Raw genomic sequence first — 22,520 nt, 5'->3', positions numbered from 1 at the left:
GCTCACGGTTTGCTCCACCACAAGGTTAACGTCTCCTGCCGTCGTGACCGCTTGAAGCGTAGTCCCGCCGCCTCGGGACTCCGCGACCAGTGTATTGAGCAGCCCGGAGGTAAACTGCACTGAGTTCGAGCGTGCCCACGGTCTGTGGTACTTTTAATTCCCCCAGGGGCAATCGCTTCTTCCCGAGGCTGGCACCTCCACCGTCCCATTCCCCCCCCCCCCCGCCCCGGGGGCCCCGCTTTGTTTCGCTAGTTGGAACGGATTTGGGAGTTTCCCTTCGGGGAGCTCGCCCGAGGTGTACCTTCGTGGCCTCCGGGGAGCGGAGATGGCAGCCGTGTGGGGAGGGGCTCCGCCCAGGCTCCCTGAGAAAAGGGGGCGCTGCCCGGGGAAGCCCGGGCCCTGGACGCCCCCGACCTGGTGTGGCTTCCGCTTGTTTGGAACCATCGCCTTCACAGGTGAAGTTTGAGCAGACGCCCAATATTTCCCAGCAATGTGATTAATGCATCCTTGAAAACAGTGCTTGCGTCAGTCTTCTTTGGGGATCGCAGCAGAATATCGAATTTAAAATATCCTTAATAAAACCGTTCTTGTACATGTGACAAAATTTCATCCTTTACCATATATTTAAAAATCGGAGCTACCAACAAGTACAGGGCTTTCCTGGTGGCTCAGTGGTAAAGAATCCACCTGTCAATGCAGTTTGATCCCTGGGTCAGGAAGATACCCTAGAGGAGGAAATGGCAACCCACTCTAGTATCTGCCTGGAGAATCCCCATGGCCAGAAGAGCCTGGCGGGCTACAGTCCTTGGGGTCGCAAAAGAGTCAGACACGACTTAGCGACTAAATAACAAACCTAGTACATAGTAACGGTGGCACTTACTTTATTTGAGTATAAAGTTCCACACACTTTATTAGTAACTCAGAATAATCTCAGGTTTTCATCTCACTTCCCATTCGATAAATATAGTCAGATTTACACTTTAAGATAAAGAAGCACATCAAAATACCGTGAGTTCAAAAAACGATTACTTTTGATGAATGAGAAAGCACATCTTTATTTCCCCAGAAAATTGTATGTAATGAGGAATAAAGCAATTGTAAAGAACTGTTTCAGATTCTATAAAGAAGCAGATCAAACAGGAATTGCAAAGGTTTTTCTTATATAATGAGACTGTAAAGCTACAAACCACAAAAAGATGATGTTGCCTAGTACTATAAAGGTAAAGAATGAAACGTTTCAGATCAGTGAAGGTTGAATTTACTGGTTTTTTACAAACAAATTTTCTTTTACTTTCAAATTATGAAGAGGGTGAGGTTCACGTACATCATTTTTTGTCAGCAAGCTTTCAGATGCCTTCAAAGAGAGATTTCTGTATTGACAGAGAAAAAAAACAGCATTTAAGTTATTTCAAAACTGAAAGTTATCCAAAACAGGTAGGAAACATATATAATCCAGGACACATTAACAACAGTGAAGGCTAATGATTAGTTACTAAACTATGAATCTTCTCAGGCTTTAAAGAAAGCAGAAACAAAGATTGTGCCCCTGAGGTAAGGAAGAATGAAGAAAATCTGTGAGTTGGGAGAGGTGTGGAAATAACAATATTGGAGGGAAAGTAGAGGCCAGGACTAGGGTAGGCAACTTAGGTGCTCAGGGCTCCTTATATTTTGCACCCTGGCATCTCACAAGCCTCCCCCTAGCCTAGACTGCTAGAGTCTTCTGCTACTCTAGGAGTTGGGGTGAACGCGCAGGTACTTCACTGCTAATAATGACTGGCCAGTTGCCTGCTGAGTTGCCCAACAGATTCAAAAGGACTGATGTAACAAGACCCGCCACCTCAGGCCACCCCCTTGTCTTGTCTGCTGCTCTAAGCAGCCTCTGAATCCTGTGATGACTCTAGTCCTAATTCCTGCAAGACTCCAGTATTTGCAATTAAAGTTGAAATGGAGAATAAACATCTTCAAATTTTCAACATTACATAAATTAGTAACAGGTATCTTTTTAAGTGCTAAGTGTTTTACAGAAAGCAGTTTTCTCATTTAGTCTTTACAAGAACCCTTTGAGGACCTTATAGTTGAGAAAATAGAGCTAAAAGAGTTGAAGTAAGTTGTCCAAGGTCACACAGCTAGTAAGTGGCAGAGAAAGGATTCAAGCCAGGTAGATCGACCTTAACACCTGTGCTTTTTACCATACTATTTTATTTACTATTTGTAGGGATCTTCATTATTTGCAAAACATTTTTTTTTGTATCTTATCTCAGTAAAAAGCATTAACTTGAATCCCTATTAACAATCCAAATACTATTTTCATAGTACATCTTTCTTTGAAATTCTTGCCTAATCTGGTTTTAAAGTGCTATAGGTTTTATTTTACTGAGTGTGATTAGCCCTTTTAAAAAGATATTTATTTATTTGGCTGCATCAGGTCTTAGATGTGGCATGCAGAATCCTTATTTGCAGCATGTGGACTCTAAGTTGCAGCGTGTGAGATCTAGTTCCTTGCCAGGGATTCAAAGACTGCATTGGGAGTTTGGAGTCTTAGCAACTGGACCATCAGGGAAGTCCCAGTGTGTTGTAGGTGTCAAAATCATGTTTATCTTTTTTTAATATGTGTCAAATAGTTTGCTATCTTTATAATGTAAAATGATCACATATACCAGTGAAGAAAATATATTGTTTTGTTATCTATCTGTATCAGTGGGCTTTATACAGTTGGTGCTTTTTTCACCTTTCAACTATTTCCTTCATTGTTTAATTAAGGTATAATTTACAGACTTAAACTCAGTCCTTTGAGTATGTAGTTCAGCAGTTTTGATAAAACATTTATAGTCATGTAACTACTACCACAATAAAGATATGCAACATTTCATCGCCCCCTCAAAACTCCCTTGTGTTGACCCTTCATAGTCAACCCCAGGTCCTCAGCAACTGTCTCTGCAGTTTTGCCTTTGCCAGTAGGTCATGGAATCATACACGTGTAGCCTTTTAAGTCTGGTGTCTTTCATTCAGCATAGTGCTTCTGAGGTCTGTGTCATTTCATATATTGCTAGTTCATTCCTTCTTAATGCTGAGCAGTATTCCGTTGTATGGATGTACCACAGTTTGTTTATCCATTCCCTGCTGAGGGACTTTTGGGTTGTTCCCAATTTTTGGTGATTCTTAGTAAGTCACTAAAAACATTAGGGTTCAGATTTTTGTGTGAGTATATGTTTTCATTTCACCTGGGGAAATACTTAGGAGTGGGACTGCTGAGTGTGTTGAGTGTGTGTTTAACTTTGTAAGAATATGTCAAACTATTTTCCAAATTGGCTGAACTATTCTTTTTGCATCCCCACCAGTAGTGCATGACAGTTCTGGTGGCTCCATATCCTCGTGAGCATTCATTACTTGATTTTTTTTTTTCTTTTTACCCACTGTAATGGACATTAAAAAAAAATTTGATCCAATATTTACAACATTTTAAAAATCAGATGATTCCACAATCTAGATATCTTGCTTGCCAGATAATCTGATTTCCCAAGTTCAACTTGCCTGCCTGGCTGTAGTGTTTTGGAGCCGAGTAGCTACAGTTGCCTTTAGTTGGACAGCATGCTCTCCAGTTTACCTCAGTCACATTCTCACCTGCTTCCTTTACTTATTTTATCTGCTTTTACTTTAGGGTGTTTTTGAGACCCCCTGGCAATGTAATGTTTTTGAGACCCCCTGGCAGTGTAATTAAGAACTTGACTTTTGGAGTCAATGACCTGGATTCATGTCCCAGCTCTGCCTCCTGGCAATCCTGTGACGTTGGGCTCCTCTGACTGTGTTTCTCCAACACTCATTTTCCCTGTGTACAAGTTGGGGCTGATAGTACTCTTATCTCAAAGGGTCCTACTGTGTTTTATAATTTGTTTGGGTAATGAGGACTAAGCTTGCAGAATAGACATTTTTTTTTTTAATTTTTTTTTTATTTTTATTTTTTAATATTATTTTATTAGTTGGAGGCCAATCACTTTACAACATTTCAGTGGGTTTTGTCATACATTGACATGAATCAGCCATATAGAAAAATATGGAACACTTCACGAATTTGCGTGTCATCCTTGCGCAGGGGCCATGCTAATCTTCTCTGTATCGTTCCAATTTTAGTATATGTGCTGCCGAAGCGAGCACCAGAATAGACATTTTAAAATGGAAAATAACTAGTACAGTTCTTATAATTTACATAATTCTTGTTCATAGAGTAAGCCATTGACAGAGTTGAGACTAGACGTCACAAAAGCTAGCTTAGACTGTTCTAGAAAAAGTTTTGTTGCTCACTACTATTACTTTCTTTTTTTCTTTTTTTTTTAGGGAGGTGGGTGTTCTCCTAATTTCAAAAGGGTTCTTTGAGAACTGCAAACCAAAATCTTGGCATTATACCTATATTACTGATGCATACAGTTATTTTGCATATAAAAGTTAGTTAGGCCGAGGCTGGACTTGAGATGACAAAATTAAAAGTAGTTAGAGCTTTACAGATGAGTTTATATAAGATCATCCCAGAGTTTCATGACTAAAAGTATTATCTAAGTTTTAAAAAATTCTTCTTGAAGCACATAGGAGATCTGTTATTACAACTGTTCAAACATAGCATAGCCTTAACAGCAAATTATTTTTTATTGTTTTTAAAGGTCACTTTTTAACTCAAAGAAACCCAATGCTTTCATTTCTAACTAAAGTTAGTAGGTATTTTATGAATAGTTAAATAACATACAGTGAACATTTCCTATGAATTATAGGTCCCGGGGATTCACATTCCTTAAAGGTATCTGAACCTAAAGGCATTCTAACCCAACTAGGAAGTTATTATTTTTGCATTAACAGAAGGGATGGATTGACTCTATTGACATTACTTGGGCTTGAAAGATAGTTAATCAAGTAACAGTTTTCTCTTTTCATTGTACCGTGCTGTGGGTACTGTATTCTCAGTGGATCTTATTTATAATGTATAAATGTATTTAATGCCTATTTTTAAATTACTAAGGCTCAAATACCTCCTAGCCAGCTTGAAAAGAGAGGAAACATCTGTCAGAAGTATTTACTGTGACAAACAGAGAAAGAGGCAATAATTTGCACATTTTTTGTTCCATTCCACATATTATTTTTAATTGAACAGTGAAGGCATTTGTTCAGAATCAGCCTTTAAATAAAAAAATAGTGTTGAACTAATCTTTAATTAAAGTGTACATTGATAGTATCAAGTTCAGTTTGGGGGTCAACAGCAACGTCAATGAGTCTGACTTTTTCCTCCCTGTAGGGAAGGCAGGCTTGTGTAAATATACATGAGCACAGACGGCATGCATTTATAAAGGAGGTGGAAAACATTCCCCTGTCATTGGACAGATGTTGCTTCACTGTGTTCTACATAGGACACAGGCACAGCTCTCAGTGTGTAAACCTTAAAGGAGTGTGTAAACCCTTAAAGGGGCTTATACTTCGAGAGTTTTGGAAGAAGCCTCTAAGGCTCCTTTCCACCTCTGATCAGGCTTCCCACCTTGAATCTTAAATGTAGACTGTAGGGGACTCTCCTGCTGATACCAGCTCATTAACCCTCCTTCAAGTAATTAAGGGAGGGAGTTGATTTAATCAACTTTTTAGAAACTAAAAATCTGTTCTTAAGAGCTGTGTATTTAAATGCTTTACTAACCTTCTAACTTTATTCTCATTGTCTCGTGGTGGTGGTGGTGGTGGTGTAATTGCTAAGTTGTTTCCTACTCTTGGGACTCCATGGACTGTCTTGTAGCCTTACATTAAATTAGTAAAATGTTAGCAAGAGGCACACCCAAATAGTCTATTATCAAGAGCTTAATGAAATTCCATAGTAGGTTTGGTCACCTTTGATTGAAGGTGTTATTAACTGGTGATATTTCCGTTTAATAAGACTTAAATCATTTGTGATAACCAGATCAATGTTTTGGCGTGCCCTCAGTGAAAATGTGCCCTGAGAAGATAAAAAATATTTAAAAGAAAATGTTGGGGCTTCCCTGGTGACTCAGGGGTAAAGAACCCACCTGCCAATGCAGGAGACATGGCTTTGATCCTGATCCTGGAGGATCCCACGTGCCGTGGAACAGCTAAGCCCGTGTGCCACAACTACTGAGCCTGTGCTGGAGAGCCTGGGAACCCCGCCTATGGAAGCCTGTGCCCCTAGAGCCTGCGCTCCACAAGGGAAGCCACCACAGTGAGGAGCCTGCACGCTGCGGCTAGAGAGTGTCCCCGCTCTCCGCAGCTAGTGGAAAGTCCACGCAGTGATGAAGACCCAGCATAGCCAAATATAAATAAATGAAAATACAAAATAAAACTTAAGAATCAGGATTGAACATAATCAGCTTCACTGACAGTGGCAAAAGCAGGACAATATATTCTCACAGGAACCCCTCTATGCTGGTGGTTTCTTTAGGGTAGCCTATCTCAACAGTACTTAGTATTGGTAGTTGAAAATGCATTTAGCTTGTGTTTAGCATTCCTAGTTAGGAACTAGGCTTTGTCAGTGCAGTCCTAGTGACTAGAGCTTTGTTTTGGGCTGCAGAATATATGGTACGTGCCACAGCTCACAACTGATCTAACAGTATGTGTGGCAATGTACAGATATACCAATATTCTTTTCTGAGGCTGTGTCCATTTTTATTGTTTCCTTTTTCACCTTGATGATACACTAGCAAGACTTTTCAAAATGCTTGGCAAAGAAACAAAACGCAAGAACACTGCTGTGGAATTGATGCTGAGTTATGTAAATCTTTAAGAAACTTGTGGGGTGCTGTGAACAAACTTGCTACGGTTTTGATGGCCATAATAGTGGACATAATCAGCTATGGCAAATTGACACACAGCTGTTTTGTGTGTGTGTGATTGGAGAGGAAGCAAGATCCAAACTAGGACTCCTTACTTATCCTATCGCCTCTCCCCAGGTGAAGCATTTTCCAGACTTATAGGTCCCCCTTAGGCCTCTCTCGACAAGCCTAAGCCACTTTTCAGGGAATGGGGGTAGCAGCACTGTTGTTCATGGGTCTTCTTCAGGTGGGCTCCATTAAGAAATGCTGAGTCACCATCCCTTGATTGGACCCTGCAGAGAGGGTCGCATGACAAACCCATGTGACCCTCATCAAGCAGTTCTGGAAAAAGGAAATCTATTCCAAAGCACATCTACTGGCTCTGATTACTCTCTTAATGAAATTTGCTATTGCCCTCTATTATAACATAGTGACTACTATGATATGACTGGGAAGATCAATAGAGCAATCACTGTATTGATTTTAAATGAAAAAAGTTGAACGAATAACTTATAGGATGTATGGGGATCTGGTGTATAAAGCCCATAGCATTTATCACAATATATAGTAGTGGTATCACATTTGACTCTCACATTAGCTTGTTGCAAAATCTTTGCGGTCAGGACTATCTCATTTGAGTTTTTATTAATACTGAGTACTGTCTGGTATATAGGAAGTGCCTGTTAGTTTTATGAATAAAGGAAGTTGTTTTCTGGTATGATTTATCTTTACATTAAAGCAATAACATCATTCACAAAACTGAAAAAAAAAAAAAAAAGCAATTTTCTTCTCATCAGGAGACTTAGAGCTGATTCGTAATGAGTTAAATTACGTATATGTCACCTGGGAAGCCCATGTGTATATTCAAAGTTTAGAATTAGTGGTAAAGAATCCGCCTGCCAATGCAGGAGACCTAAGAATTGTGGATTTGATCCCTGGGTCGGGAAGATCCCCTGGAGGGCATGGCAGTCCACTCCAGTATTCTTGCCTGGAGAATCTCATGGACAGAGGAACCTGGAGGGCTGAAGTCTATGTTGTCGAAAAGTGTCGGACATGACTGAAGGGCCTTAGCACACATCCGAGGTTAGAATAGTGATTCTTAAACTATATTTTAGATCATATATCTCTTTGAGAATCTAATGAAACTTTTAATGAATCATTCAGGGACCCCAAATTAAGAACGTTTGGGTTGAAGAAGTGGTGAAACTAGCCTGTCCCTGTCCTGCTGTGGCTTCTTCCTGCTTTCCACCACCAGATGCCTTCTCCTCGCCAATGGGCCATCCATTACCATCTCAGCCTCGGGCTCCTTTGCTGTTATCCCTGCTCATTCAGACATCTTTACCTGCTGCTTTTGGGAGTTGCCTGAGTCACCTGCCTTATTCCAGTTGACGTAGCTAGTCTGTGACTCCCAGCTCTTCCTGAACTACTGCAACTTAATGACTGTTTTGGCAGGTGAACAGTGAATTTTTTTTTTTTTTTTTTTGGTGCTTGGTCAAGAAGAATTGAGAACAGAGAACTAGAAGATGGATGCAGGACCTTTCTTCCTTTGTGTTGTTTACGGTGAGGGTGTCCCATCCTTCCCACCAAAAGATAAATCACACAGAAGTATTTGAAAGAACCTACCCCGTGTCTTCAATAATTTTAGGGTTATCTTCTTGGGAACTTTCTGGAGATGCATTTCCATTTGGAAGAAATCTCTGTATATCAGAGAAAAAAACTAATTTTGGCTTACCCACCCGTGGGTAATAAACGGGAACTATGTGATGCACTGTTTCAAAGTTACCTGTAGCGTACAAAGAATTAAAAGCATTCTGCTTTGAAATTAATAACTAAATTGTAAACATGACATAGAACAGCATTAGACTATCTAAAATTATATTTTGAGAAATGGAATTAAATATGATTAAATAGTTTCACCGCAAAACCAATAAAAAGTTAATGTCCAAGATAAAAATATGACAGATTTTCATACATGAGAACCCACACAGGAAAGTTCATGGTCAACTCTCATAGACAAAATGGGTATACCTAAATTAATTAATATTAACTACTCTTGCATTTTGCTGTTATGTGTTTATTTTTTCAGTGTGTTTAACCTTTAGGGAGTAGATTAGTCAATTACAGTTTTTGTAATCTGTTCATACCTTATTTCCACACTTAACATCATTTCCCTGTTTATAGATCCTCATCCCTTTCTAGCAATGATTTTTCTTTTAAGTGGAAACTGCCTTATTCACCTCTAATTCTCAGAGCTTAGCATAGTCTTGGGCATATCCATGGTGCTCAACAAGTATCTATTAAATGAATAAATGAATATTTCCATCAAAATGCTACAAAAGTAAATGCTGAAAGTTATTAAGATATTTTGAACTTTGTTAAAGTGTTTGACTACTTCTGATTTTGAGACTGTATTTAGGACAAGATTTTTTATTGTAAGATCCTTGAAGTTTAAAGACATAATCCCTATAATTTTATTATTATAGAGCTCCAAATTTACAGGGCTACCAAAAATGTGTAAAAGGTCAGGAAATTAAAAAAATGACCGTCTTCCTAAGAATTCCTCTTCATTTACAATGTATTTGGTTGTGCAGAGGTATTTTTAAATGGTTCAGATTAGCTCTTCTAAAATCCTGAAGGTATACTGTAGACTTAATAAAGCACAATATATCTTTTAGACTTTAATTCATGCTTTCCATTTCTCCTGAGCAGCAATAACAGACACTTTACATAAAGACCATTGTGCAAGCTATTGGCCAGGTGAATAGTTATTATGTGTTACATGCATGTGTCCAGGGATGTCACCGGTTGTAAGCCTGGGAGGCTCAGGAACTGTGACATTTGTTTGCAAAGGGTTGACAGAAGCATGTAGGTGACAAGAAAGAATGATATCTACAAATGGCCAAGAGAAAATAACTAAGTACTCCTGAGGAAAGGGCTTCTCTGGTGGCTCAGCTGGAAAGAATTCGCCTGCAGTGCAGGAGCCACAGGATGTTCACTGTATAATCTCTGGGTCAGGAAGATCCCCTGGAGGAGGGCGTGGCAAGCCACTCCAGTATTCTTGCCTGGAAAACCCTATGGACTGAGGAACCTGGCAGGCTACAGTCCACGTAGTCACAAAGAGTCGGACTTAGCACATGCCTGAGGCAAACTCAGATAATTTCTATTGGCAGGTAGTCAGCTTTCAATTTAAATTTGATTTAATTGACCTTAGAGTCTATTTTTCAATAGAGTAAATAAAATAATCTATTTGAATACTTATAAAATTTCAAAGTTCTTTCATAATATAGTCTCATTTTTCTCCCTAGTTTCTTTGTATTTGCAAAATTTATACGTTTACATATCATATATTTATACATTTGCAGATTTTTCTAAATTCCTGCCAAACCAAAGTGAATTTCTAAGTAGGGCAGACATTATTGTCATCAACCAGTCATCAATAGAGTAATCACTAGAAACCATAGCTCTTTGATAAAGTCAGATAACTTTGATTAATTACTGGGCTTCCCTGGTGTTTCAGATGGTAAAGAATCTGCCTGCAATGGGGGAGACCCAGGTTCAGTCCCTGGGTTGGGAAGAGATTCCCCTGGAGAAGGGCATGGCAACCCACTCCAGTATTCTTGCCTGGAGAGGAGCCTGGCAGGCTACAGTCCATGGGGTTGCAAAGAGTTGGACATGACTGACCAACTAACATTTTTACTTTCACTTTCTGCTGTCTTTGTGACCTGAGACAAGTTATCTCATCTTTCTAAAACTCAGCTTTCTCAGCTGCAAAATGGATATAATTTTTCCCACAAGGTAAAATGATTAAAGCAGTAATGCAAATAAATATCTGAAATGATTGGCACAATAGATATTAATTCTATTTTCTTTTCTTGCCCCTCTTTTTGACTTCCTAGACTGGAGTGCTTTCCATTTTAAATTATTAATGGTTATCATGATAGCAACTACAGTAAGGTATGAAATGACGCTTCTGTACTATGTAGCATTCCATATGGCTTTTCAAAAAAAAATTGTGGTAAGAACACTTAACATGGAATCTACCCTGTTACTGTTTTAAGTGTACAATAAATATATTATTGTTGACTATAGGTACAACTTTGTGGGCTTCCCAGGTGGCGCTAGTGGTAAAGAACTGCTTGTCAGTGCAGGATACATAAGAGACATGGGTTTGATCTTTGGGTTGGGAAGATCCTCTGGAGAAGGGCATGGCAACCCACTCTACTATTTCTGCCTGGAGAATCCCTTGGACAGAGGAGCCTGGTGGGCTATGGTCCATAGGGTTGCGAAGAGTTGGACAGGACTGAAGCGACTTAGCATGCATGCACAACTTTGTAAAGCATATCTCTAGAGCTTATTCATTTTGCTTGACTGAAACTTTGTATCTATTGATTGAGCATATTGAGCATATTGTTGAGCATATTCTTTGTGCTATATGTTCTGTCCTTGTGGCTTATTCATTTTATAACTGGAAGTTTACCTTTTAATCCCCTCACCTATTTCATCCCATTCCTCCTGGCAACCACTCTTCTGTATGAGTCTGTTTTCATTGCCTTATTTTTTAGATTCCACATATGAGATCATTCAGTGTTGGCCTTTCTCTTTTTGACTTATTTTACTTGGCATAATACCCTCTATATCCACCCATGTTGTCACAAGTGGTAAGATACTATAATGGCTGAGTAATATTCCATTGTATATATCACATCTTCTTCATCCATTCCTCCATACCCAGAAGTGAAATTACTGGATCACATGATCACATGATCCGTTCTATTTTTAATTTTTTGAGGCACCTCCTTACTGTTTACCTTGGTGGTTGCACCAATTTACAGTCCTACCAACTGTGCACCAGAGTTCCCTTTTCTTCACATCCTTGTCAACACTTGTAATTTGCCTTTTTGATAATTGCCATTCTGACAGGTGTAAGGTGATATCTCATTGTGGTTTTGATTTGCATTTCTCTGATGATTAGTGATGCTGAGCATCTTTTTATTTGTCTGTTGACTGTATGTCTTCTTTGGGGAAAATGTCTATTCAGGTCCTCTGCTCATTGTTTCATTGGGTTATTTGTTTTTCTGATACTAACTTGTGTGAGTTCTTTATGTATTTTGGATATTAACCCCTTATACATCCTGTTGTTTGTAGATTTCTTCTCTCGTTCACTAGGCTGTCTTTTCACCAGGTTGGTAAGTCTCCTTCACTTTGTAAAATCATTAGGTTGTCTTCTCACCAGGTTGGTAGTCTCCTTCACCTTGTAAAAGCTTTTGAGTTTGGTGTAATTCCATTTGTTTGTTTCCATTTCCCTTGCCTGAGGAGACAGATTCAAAAAAATATTCATTGCCTGTATTTTCTTCTAGGAGTTTTGTGGTTTCAGCTTTTACATGGAGTAAACCTTTAATCCATTTTGAGTGTGTTTTTGTGCCTGGTGTGAGAAACCGGTCCAGTTTGATTCTTTCACATATAGCTGTCTAGAGTTCCTCACACCATTTAATGAAGAGGCTGTCTTTTCCCCATTGCATATTCTTGCCTTCTTTGTTGTAAATTAATTGGCTGTATAGTCGTGAGTTTATTTCTGGGCTCTCTATTCTGTTCCATTGATCTATGTGTCTTATTTTTGTGCCAGTACAATACTGTTCTGATTACTGTTGTTGTTTAGTCACCAAGTCATGTTCAACTCTTTGTGACTCCGTGGACTGCAGAATACCAGGCTTCCCTGTCCTTCACAATCTCCCAGAGTTTGCTCAAACTCATGTCCACTGAGTCAGTGATGCCATCCAACCATCTTATCCTCTCCTGTCCTTTTCTCCTCTTGCCTTCAGTCTTTCCCAACATCAGGGTCTTTCCCAGTGAGTCAGTTCTTCGGATGAGGTGGCCAAAGTATTGAAGCTTTAGCTTCAGTATCAGTCCTTCCAATGAATATTCAGGACTGATTTCCTTTAGGATTGACTGGTTTGACCTTGATTACTGTAGCTTTGTAGTATACAGCTGACCCTTGAATGACAAGTGTGAACTCCTCAGGTTCACTTTTATGTGGATTTTTTTCTATAGTATATACTACAGTATTACATGATCTGAGGTTGGTTGAATCCTCAGATGTGGAACCAAAGATAGGGAGGACTAACTGTAAAATTACATGCAGATTTTCGAGATTGGGGAGGGTAGGTGCCCCTAATCTCCTCATTGCTCAGGGTTCAATTGTAACTTGAAAACGGAGCATGATCCCTCCAGTTTTATTGATCTTTCTCGACGTTGTTTTGGTTGTACTTTGGCATCTTTGAGGTAATACTGAAAACAGGTAAATCCTTACCCTGAATCTAGTTTAGCCCTTCACAGCCAACCACGTATAAGCAGAGAGGGGGAAGTGCCTCTTGTCCAGTTTATAGGTTTCAAATCTTGAGAAATTCATTTTATTGCCAATACAGTATCATCACTCATGTGAGATAAAAGTAACAGTTCATATTCAGTGGATACAATATGGCAAAATCATCAGAGCTTTCCACCTCAGCCTCCTTGTCCTAGAGTGATAGAGCTCCTAGGATATGCTGTCTATGCATAAAGTCACCCTATACTGTTTTAGTTCCTCTTTCCCTGTTCCCCTGGTCTCACTTCTTCCTGTCTCCATCCCCTGTTAGTTGTGGACTAGAAAATGAACATGGAACAGAGGAAGTGGCTCATTCCAATGTTGTTGACTACAGAATTGGTGAAGAGTGAATTCTAGGATACTCCCCAATATGATAAAAATGATTATTGCCTATTACACTTAGCTGCAGTTAGTTTGTTTCATTAGTTAAGCTATACTCGGGAGGTTGCCATTTCCTTGTAACACTACCTTAGGCATATTATAATCAAAATATTCAAATGACAGGGTAGGTACTTAAGAAAGGGGACAGGCCACCGAGTATAGGCCACATATATGATTGTGATACATCTTTATTTTTTATCCTGATGAAAAATGTGATTTTTGTGCTGTTACTAAATGAATATACTTGTAACTTCAGTTTCACAAGTTATACAGCTGATTGTTGTTTCACCATTTAGATAGCTAGTATCATGCACTTTAAAAAAAAATTATGACTGCACTGGGTCTTCATTGCACCAACCACATGGACTGTTCCTTGTGGCATGGGCTCAGTAGTTGTGGCACGCAGGCTTCTCTAGTTGCCATGCGTGGACTTAGTTGCAGTACATGAGATCTTAGTTCCCTGACCAGGGATGGAATTCGGGCCCCCTGCATTGGGAGCGTGGAATCTTATCCACTGGACCACCAGGGAAGTCCCCCTGCACTTTTGCAAGATATAAAATCATACGTTTCCCCACCCTCATGGCTCTCTGTTTATATAGCCAACATAATTATAACTCAGTATGAACTAAACATAGCTTTTTTTTAATACTAGCTACCATTTTCATATATAAACATTGTAGTAAAATTTTTCTAGAAATTGTAATCAAGTTGAAAAAAGCCCATAAAAAAAATGAAACAAACTCTCCTAATTTTTGGCATTTTTGTTGTTGTTTAGTATAATATTCCTTTTGCTGGTAGGAATGATCAACTAATGAATGACAGCCTACTTACTGTTGCATGTGTTACATGTATCCTCGTTCTTACTGTTCTTTTTCTTGCTGGTTTTCTTGGCATCTTTGGATGCTTTCCAACTTATTAGGAATTGTCTTTCCATGTTTTTAATTTCTTTTCCATCAAGGAATTCTAGAGAAAAACAATATATATGTTTAAAATGTAATATATACATGTTATAAATGTTATATATCAGTACAACATAAATATTACTATATAATACATAAACATTATAATACATATACAATATATATACCACTGGTTTAGAGCACATGAACTTAAGTTACACTCTAGACTGAAATAAATTTATTTTTAAAATACCTTATTCATATAACCTCTTACATTTGTATAACTTCTGTTGAGCTTTTATTTTTAATTATTTTTTCTTATTTCAAAAAGAATATGTGCTTTTTATAAACAACTGAAATGTGATGGCAGAAACATAATATGATTCCATAATTACTATCCATATCTCTCCTTTCCATGACTAACAAAGATAATCACTATAAACAATTAGATGTCTGGTTGCCCTTCTTGAAGCATAAGTTACATTGTTATTTTACAAAACAAAAATGTCATACTTAACAAAAGTTAAATATTTAATAATTTTATGGTTATTCATAGAAAAAGAAAAGTATATTTTATGTTAATGTCAATAAGAAGTTTTATATATGTAACATAGTATTTTAAAAGTATGTGCATTAAGATATAGGAAATAATAGGAATAATTCACATAGCTGGCTTCTTTATTCTACAAATTGAGATTTCAGCTATTTTAACATTTTGTTCCTTTTAAAAAGTTTTGAAAATTGAGTATAATTCAGTTACACAAATAATTTTTGTATGTTGTGTGTATGATATTTGGAAAATTCAAAGAAATGGAAAAAAAAACAAAACATTACCTGTATTTCACAACCAGAAATAATCACTGAAAACCACTGATATTACTTTAGTATATTTCTTAGCATTGTTTTGTTTTCCAGGTATGTACTGTGTATATATGTGTGTATTATATAGAAATGAAACTCTCTATACAGTATTACATCCTACTTTTTAATATTATATTGTGAGCATTTTATCATGTCTTTCTTTAAAGACAATTTTTAATGAATGATAGTATTCTAGATATAAATATACAAGTAATTTACTTTAACAATATACCTAATATACATGATCGTTCTTCCTGTGTGTTCTCTGTTTCCTACTCTTGGCTGATGGGGTAAAGGGTAGGCAGGGTGTGATCCTCCCCTATGTGTTTTGAAAAATCGTCTTGGATATTTTTGATACACCTCCTGTCAACCCCTCCTTCCCTCAAGAGAAGCACTGTACTAGCGTTGTGATTAACCAAGGGTTACTACAGCCATGAACTTTGAAGTGGTTTTGCCATGTTAGTTTTTATACTCAAGTACAGCATGTCAGGTGGTGCTAGTGGTAAAGAAAGTGAAAGTGAAAGTTGCTCAGTTGAGTCCGACTCTTTGCGACCCCATGGACTGTATAGTCCCTGGAATTCTCCAGGCCAGAATATTGGCGTGGGTAGCCTTTCTTTTCTACAGGGGATCTTCCCAACCCAGGGATGGAACCCAGATCTCCCACATTGCAGGTGGATTCTTTACCAGCTGAGCCACAAGGGAAGCCTGAGAATACTGTAAAGAACCCGCCTGCAGATACAGGAGATGTAAGAGACATTGGTTTGATCCCTGGGTCAGGAAGATAGTCTGGAGGAGGGCATGGAAACCCACTCCAATATTTTTGCCTGGAGAATCCTATGGACAGAGGAGCCTGGTGGACTACATTTCATGGGGTTGCAAAAAGTCGGACATGACTGAAGTGACTTAGCATGCATGCATGCACGCACAGCATGTCATAGAAACTCTCCCACAATCTCCTCTGTGAGAGGGCTGTGCTTATCCTTCTGATACTGTGTAAGCTGGTCCTTATTGAAGAGCACTGGTCCATTTCCCCTTATATAGTGCATATTCAGGAGTGTTATTATTTGTACTCCCTACTTTGCTCCCATTTCAAATGAAAGGAACTCCTGTATGTTCTTAAGGTGGTATTTGGCAAATGTCAAGCAATGAAAACTTTGATCAGTTTTACCTACAGAACCAAGAGTCTTGAGGGATCTTCAGAGGATTTGTGCCAATGAAAACTTGGCAAAAGGTCAGCAAGTTGTACACATTTATGACTACTTTTTGTTGGTAACAGCCACATTTTCTTTTTTAAAGAAAGTGTGTGATATCTTCATTATTTCTGAACAGAAGAGTTTTTTCATGTTTTATTTCTCAATTTTAACTTTTGTTCTTATTAAAATATCAAATTTAAAGTTGACCATTTTTGTAGGTCCAGATGTTATATTCATATTTCTGAAGGCTTGCTGATACATTAACTAAAGAGTTAACCAGGTCTCTTTCTCTAGGAAAATTATATTAATATAATAGAAACATGTACCCAGTGATTTGGACACCAGTATCAGTCTATCTCTGTATTTTGGTTTGAGACAAACAGGATTTCTATTTAGATCCATTTTCCACAGCTTCATCAACTTGTTCAGTAAAAACTCCAAATCCTATAATTAGAGGAGAAAAAAGCAAGACACAGGTATTTCATACTTATCAATATTTTTTTCATGTCAGTAACTGTTTTTAAAGGTACTTACTGTTTTCCATGGAGTTCTAGCTCAGTGCCACGTACTTAGATGATGTACAATAAATCTTTTTTTGATGAAATAGTCTGTAGTAATAATAGAAAGGGCTAAAGATGAGGCAAAAAATAAGGTCCTGAGTTGAGGACCACAGAATTGTACTCTGTCACACTAGTTTAAATGGACCCAACTTGTATCTCAGGAAGCACTTTGCCTTTCTGGCTATCCATGCTATAGAAGATGCCCTGTTCTTAGCAGAGCTTATGGAAGTTTACAGATTAAGGCCATTATGGAGTAGTAAGTAAGCAGTCCATTGACACTGCAAGCAATGTAGTTGCTTTTCCTTTTTTTTAAAACCTATAAAAAATGTATCAAAGGGAGAAAATGGAGAAAAAAATCCCATGTGTGTTTATTATCCAAAGATCACTTTAAAAATATTTATTTTTGGCTGCTCTGGGTCTTTGTTGCTGAGTATAGGCTTTCGCTAGTTGCTGTGAGCAGAGGCTACTCTAGTTGCGGTGGCAGGTTTCTCATTGTGGTGGCGTCTCTTGTTGTGGAGCACAGGCTCTAGGGCACACAGGCTTCAATAGTTGCAGCATACGGGCTCAGTAGTTTCGACTCACCAGCTCTAGAGCATAGTTTCAGTAGTTGTGGTACACGGGCTTAGCTGCCCTGTGGCATGTGGAATCTTCTAAGACCAGGGATCAAACTGGTGTCCCCTGCACTGGCAGGCAGATTCCCAACCGCTGAACCACCAGGGAAGTCCCAAAGATCACTTTTAATGTGTTATGTATCCTTCTAGTCTTCTTTTTTGAGCATAGGGATTTCTTTTTTAATTGTCATTCATACTGTGTGTACAGTTCTGTTTTATGTGCATCATAAACATTTTCATGTTTTAATAGCTTATAAGAATATCAGCTTATTGATATTTAAAGGGATATTTAAGTTGTTCTATGGTTGAAAATCCAAATAAATGTGAGAAAAACAGATTAGTCACTCGTTTGCCCTCCTCACCCTCCTCTCCCTGTTTTTTTTTTCAGTCCAGTGTTACTGTCTTTCTCCAATGTCTTGTCTTTCTGTCATTCCTTTTCTTGCTTTCTCCCCTCTTTCTACTCTATAGCCCATGATTGATTTTTAGTAATTCAGTGGCCATAGGCAAAAAAAGGGAAAACTACCTTCAATAGGGCAAAATCATTATTTTAAAGCAAATGTTTTGTTGACAATAACAATAAATACTGATAATAGCTAATTCTGTGGAGAGCTTTTGGTTTTCTGAGCACTGCTATATATATATGATATTGTACATATCCAAGAGGACTGCTTTTCTTTAAAATATGAGTATGAGAATTACAAAGTTAATAAAAGTTCCAGAGGATAGCAGCAGGCAAACACCTATGATTCTTTTGTTTTCTTCAGGCCAAGACCAAACTTATCATAGGTTATAAGGGAAAAATTAGAAAATACAAATTATATATACATATTCTTAATTTCTAAGCTGAAAGTAATTGTTAATGCACTGGCTGGTATTTTTATTCCCCATAGCATTTTTTCACCTTCAAAGCATGATACTATTTAGCATTGTATATCTCTTTAACTATTTGTATCTTCCACCTTATTCTTTGCTTGATCCATGTTGCTTAGATATTTCATTTTTCCATTTTTGGAAAAAATTTCATATAATAAGACTACATTTATTCTTTAGACTTTAGAATACATATATGTATGTGTGTATATATATATATTTACCATGAAGCTTTGGTAGCAGGTCCCTTCTACATATTAAATATCCTCCCAAAATTGTAAAAGGAGGTAACAGAAATGGAACATCCAGATAGGTGCCTGTGTCTGCATGAAGAAATGCTGTCTTTTGGTGAATAATTAGAAGCACAGCTGGGTTTTCAGAGCCCACTGCAGAGCACTTTGATCTTTCAGAGACCAATGTCTTCCCATATAAAGTAGTATTTCTAGTTCTGCTTACTTCATTATTCATCAGGTATATATTGAGTTACGGGTTAATTTCTGTGCTAGACTCCAATGGGCTCAAATAAATAAGTTATGTGAAAAATACAAGGAATTGTATAAGCAACTGTACAAGCAATCCTAAACTTTCTGACATTTCTTCTTACTATTTGACCTTAGGCAAGTCTGTGACCTCATTTATAAAGTGAGGGTAATTAGAGGATTAGTTGCTATGGCATGTAAAGTGCGTGAGGCAGAGCAGATAGGGAATACATGTGTTAGTTCTCTGCCTCTTTGTCTGCTCTGCCACCCTTGAGCTAATTATCTAATTTTGGTCAACACAGAGAAAAAGTGACATTAAGAGAGAGTCAGGTTCTGATCCACTGACAAGTAACTGATGCCTTAAAAGAAAGTTCTCTTCAAAAGTTCTAACTTCATCCTTTAGTCCTGGGTCATGGGTTATGCCCTCTTCCCAGAATTTGTTCCACATCTTTTGAAACAGCCATAATTATTTTCTGTGAGAATTTCACTATATTTCTCTTAGTTTAAAAACCTCTGGAAGGATGGAACTATGCATTGCATCTTTGTACTGTGTTGAATATGATGGCCATTATAGTAACAATAAGAAAACTTTAAAATTTATATGGATAAAGAGTCCTGTAGGTTTTTATTAATTGTTCGTCACTTGATAAATGACTCTCAGCATACTCCTTCTCCCAGTGTATGTTTATTTAAGACTAAACTAATCCTGTGTTGAAATATGATTACTCTTTGGATATGCTCTGGTTATGCATTGCCTTCCTGTCTTTCATAATGCTTTCACTTTTGTGCCCTTCAGTAAGTTGCTAAAGGGAGCAGACATTTCTCTGAACAGCCTCGGTATGATAAATGATCATGTCATGCTATCACTTAGAAGAGTGCTGCAAAATACTAAGGAGCTGATTTTGTTTCCCATGTAGGGTTGGTGTCTAAGCTCTAGGACAGGAGCCTGCTGCACTGGCAGTGCTCCTGCTGCAATTAATGATGGCCACTGATGAACCTGTATTTGACCAGCACGCGCCAATCTTTATTGGAAACGTCTAGCCCAACTGTCCTGACTAAATCTAAAGACAGCCATTTGTCATCCCCGTGACTGCCTGTCATCATCTGCCTGGGAAAATCTATAATTTTGGGCTTGTTCCTGACTAAACTGTGGAGTGAATAAATTTATCTTTTGAGTTACTTTGTCAGGATCAATATTGAGCAGAGGTTGAATAAATTAGAAACTGGAAATACATGACAGGCCATAGTGGTTTATTTGTTTGTATCTTATAAGTCAAGTATTTAGTTTTTATAAAAGGCAAGCACGTCAGATTTTTGATTTCCACTGTTCATTCTAAGATGCTTTACCTCATGATAAATGGGCATCAGAAAACCAATGAAGTAAATCACTGACTGATGTATCTGACTGTGAGATGAACTTTTAAGATCATTTTATTGATTTAGCAAACTTTGCAGATATAAAAACTGAAGGTAAAGATTAAACTTTTTTTCAAGTTGTTATACATTTTTGCAGCCATGATATTTATTTGATTTAATAATATCAGCAGTATATATAATGTTGGCCTTTTACTAGTTCATGGCTCTTCAAGTTACTTGCAGAAATCCAGGTTTTATTATAAATGGTTATTCAGTAATTTAATATTTTTAATACATTGTTGCATTCTTTTTAAAATATTTATTTAGTTGGGTGTGCCAGGTCTTAGTTGAGTCATGAAGAATTTTTAGTTGTGGCACGCAGACTCTTAGTTGTACTATATGTGGCATCTATTTCCCTGATCAGGTATCGAACCCAGACCCCCTGCATCTGGAGCATGGAGTCCTAGCCATTGGATTGGCAGGAAGTCTCCATTGCCTCATTCTTATTTAAAGGAGTTACAGGGGAAAAAAATGCAAATAAATATTAGTCAGAAGTAAATATTTAAACTAGAGCCCTATGAGTTAAAGAAGGGAGTTTCTAAAGTATGGAGTATTATTTGGCTTAAAATGTTCCTTTCTCCTCCTCAGTGATTGATTCTGCCACCATTTTTATTAGAGAGAACTGGGTCATCTAGCATCGAGTTTTCTCAGTTGTCTGCCTTTGGTCTCATACTTCTTCTTCCATTCCTTTTTCCAATTTTTATCAGCAAAGGAAAAGTCCCACCTCTTTTCTCAAATGAATCAGTTCTCTCATCCCTTCCTCTCTCCACAGGCCTCCTACCCTTGGGATCATCTTTCTCTTCGATTTCCAGTCTCTCCACCTCCTCTGGGCTTTATCCTATCTCTTACCCACCATCACTACACTTCCTTAAAGAGTAGTCCAGACCAGTTCTTTTCAAACTTTCATGTTCTTATAAGTCATGTAGGGATCTTGTTTAAATGCAGGTCCTGGTTTAGTAGTGTCTGGGGGCAGAAGTTGAGATTCTGCCTTTCTGATGCTGCTGGTTCTAGGACCACACTTGGAGTTATAAGGGTCTTGGTCACTGCTTCTGCTTCCTCAATCACTGGGCACTCTTGCAACCTGATGCGTTTGATCAGGCACCACTAACATTACCACTGAGCCATACATTGACAATTTTGTACTTTCTTTGTCTCAGTTCTTGGGAGCAACTTACCCTACTTGACCACATTCTTTATGGCTTTTCTTGTAGGCTCCCTGGATCCTACTCTTACCTGCCCCAGGACCTTTGCACATGTTATTCTCTTTACTTGGTAAGCCATTCTGCTGTTTCAGAGTTTAGCTCAGCACTGCCTTCCTAAGGAAAGCCTTCACTCAGCTCCCTAAGGTAGTTCCCCTAGTTATAGGCTTTCAGAGTGACATACTGCTCCTTTATAGCACTTGCCTGGGGTGCAATTTTACTTATGTTTTTGGATAATTATGTGCTTAATGTTCCTCTTCCTCTCAATGCTGAGAGCTCTTTGAGTTCAGGGACTGGATCTGGTTTTTTTGCTCACTGTTGTCTTCCCCTTTGTCTAGCAAGTGCTGCCACATGGTAGGTGTTCTGAATGAATGAAAAAGAAGAAATAGTGAATGTCTGCATGAATGAATGGATCTCAGGTTAGAAGCAGAACAAGAGTTTTAAGCAAGAGATTATATGGAACTGTTTTGAAAATTCTGCTGATTAGAAGCGCTGCAGTCAGAGAGAGAATGGAAAGACAGGATTTATCTTCTATTTTGTTTTTTCCTCTACTCCTCTTCCACCCTTACCTCTACTCCTTCACCCTGAGTCTCTGCCATGGACTTTGGACTAGGGAACAGGAGAGATGATGGCAGGGCTAGAAGATCTTGGGGGAAGGAGTCTGTGGCAGCTGTGGGTGAGAGGGAAGGAAATGAAATCCCAAACAGCAGGGAGGACAGAAGCCATTTGCCCAGCTTCCTCCAGGTCCTTATGCAACCATCCTAAGGGACCATTATTTTTTTCATTTTTTTATTTCATGTATTTTCTGTAGATGCATTTGAGGAACCTACAGTGTCCAAATAAAGGCAGCTGGTTTGAGTGCTAAAAGCCATCGGTAATTATAGTGGTTCGGTTAGAAT

General features: G+C 38.3%; 1 protein-coding gene and 1 non-coding gene across 4 annotated transcripts in view; both read right to left on the bottom strand.

The window, feature by feature from the left end:
• Nucleotides 1-969: 969 nt before the first annotated feature.
• PPP1R42 (protein phosphatase 1 regulatory subunit 42) overlaps nucleotides 970-22,520 on the bottom strand; it is a 39,886-nt gene continuing 18,335 nt past the window's right edge. The window contains exons 6-9 of one of the 3 annotated variants that reach the window (XM_065903162.1): nucleotides 16,813-16,930; nucleotides 14,365-14,496; nucleotides 8,415-8,574; nucleotides 970-1,370 (exon numbers count right to left, since the gene is read on the bottom strand). In XM_065903162.1, the coding sequence (XP_065759234.1) occupies nucleotides 1,259-1,370; nucleotides 8,415-8,574; nucleotides 14,365-14,496; nucleotides 16,813-16,930 (522 nt within the window). In that variant the 3' untranslated portion in view covers nucleotides 970-1,258. Of the gene's footprint in view, nucleotides 1,371-8,414; nucleotides 8,575-11,642; nucleotides 12,100-14,364; nucleotides 14,497-16,812; nucleotides 16,931-22,520 lie in introns of those variants that run through there. The other 2 variants (XM_065903161.1, XM_065903160.1) reach the window with 2 other exon arrangements.
• LOC136145330 (U6 spliceosomal RNA) lies at nucleotides 4,046-4,152 on the bottom strand. The gene has a single exon (XR_010658767.1). It is a non-coding gene; the product is annotated as a U6 spliceosomal RNA (small nuclear RNA).

The sequence above is a fragment of the Muntiacus reevesi genome, chromosome 12 (assembly GCF_963930625.1).
Source record: "Muntiacus reevesi chromosome 12, mMunRee1.1, whole genome shotgun sequence".
Taxonomy (NCBI): Eukaryota; Metazoa; Chordata; class Mammalia; order Artiodactyla; family Cervidae; genus Muntiacus; species Muntiacus reevesi.
Note: the sequence above shows the minus strand (reverse complement) of the source record. Positions and strands in the feature narration are given on the sequence as shown.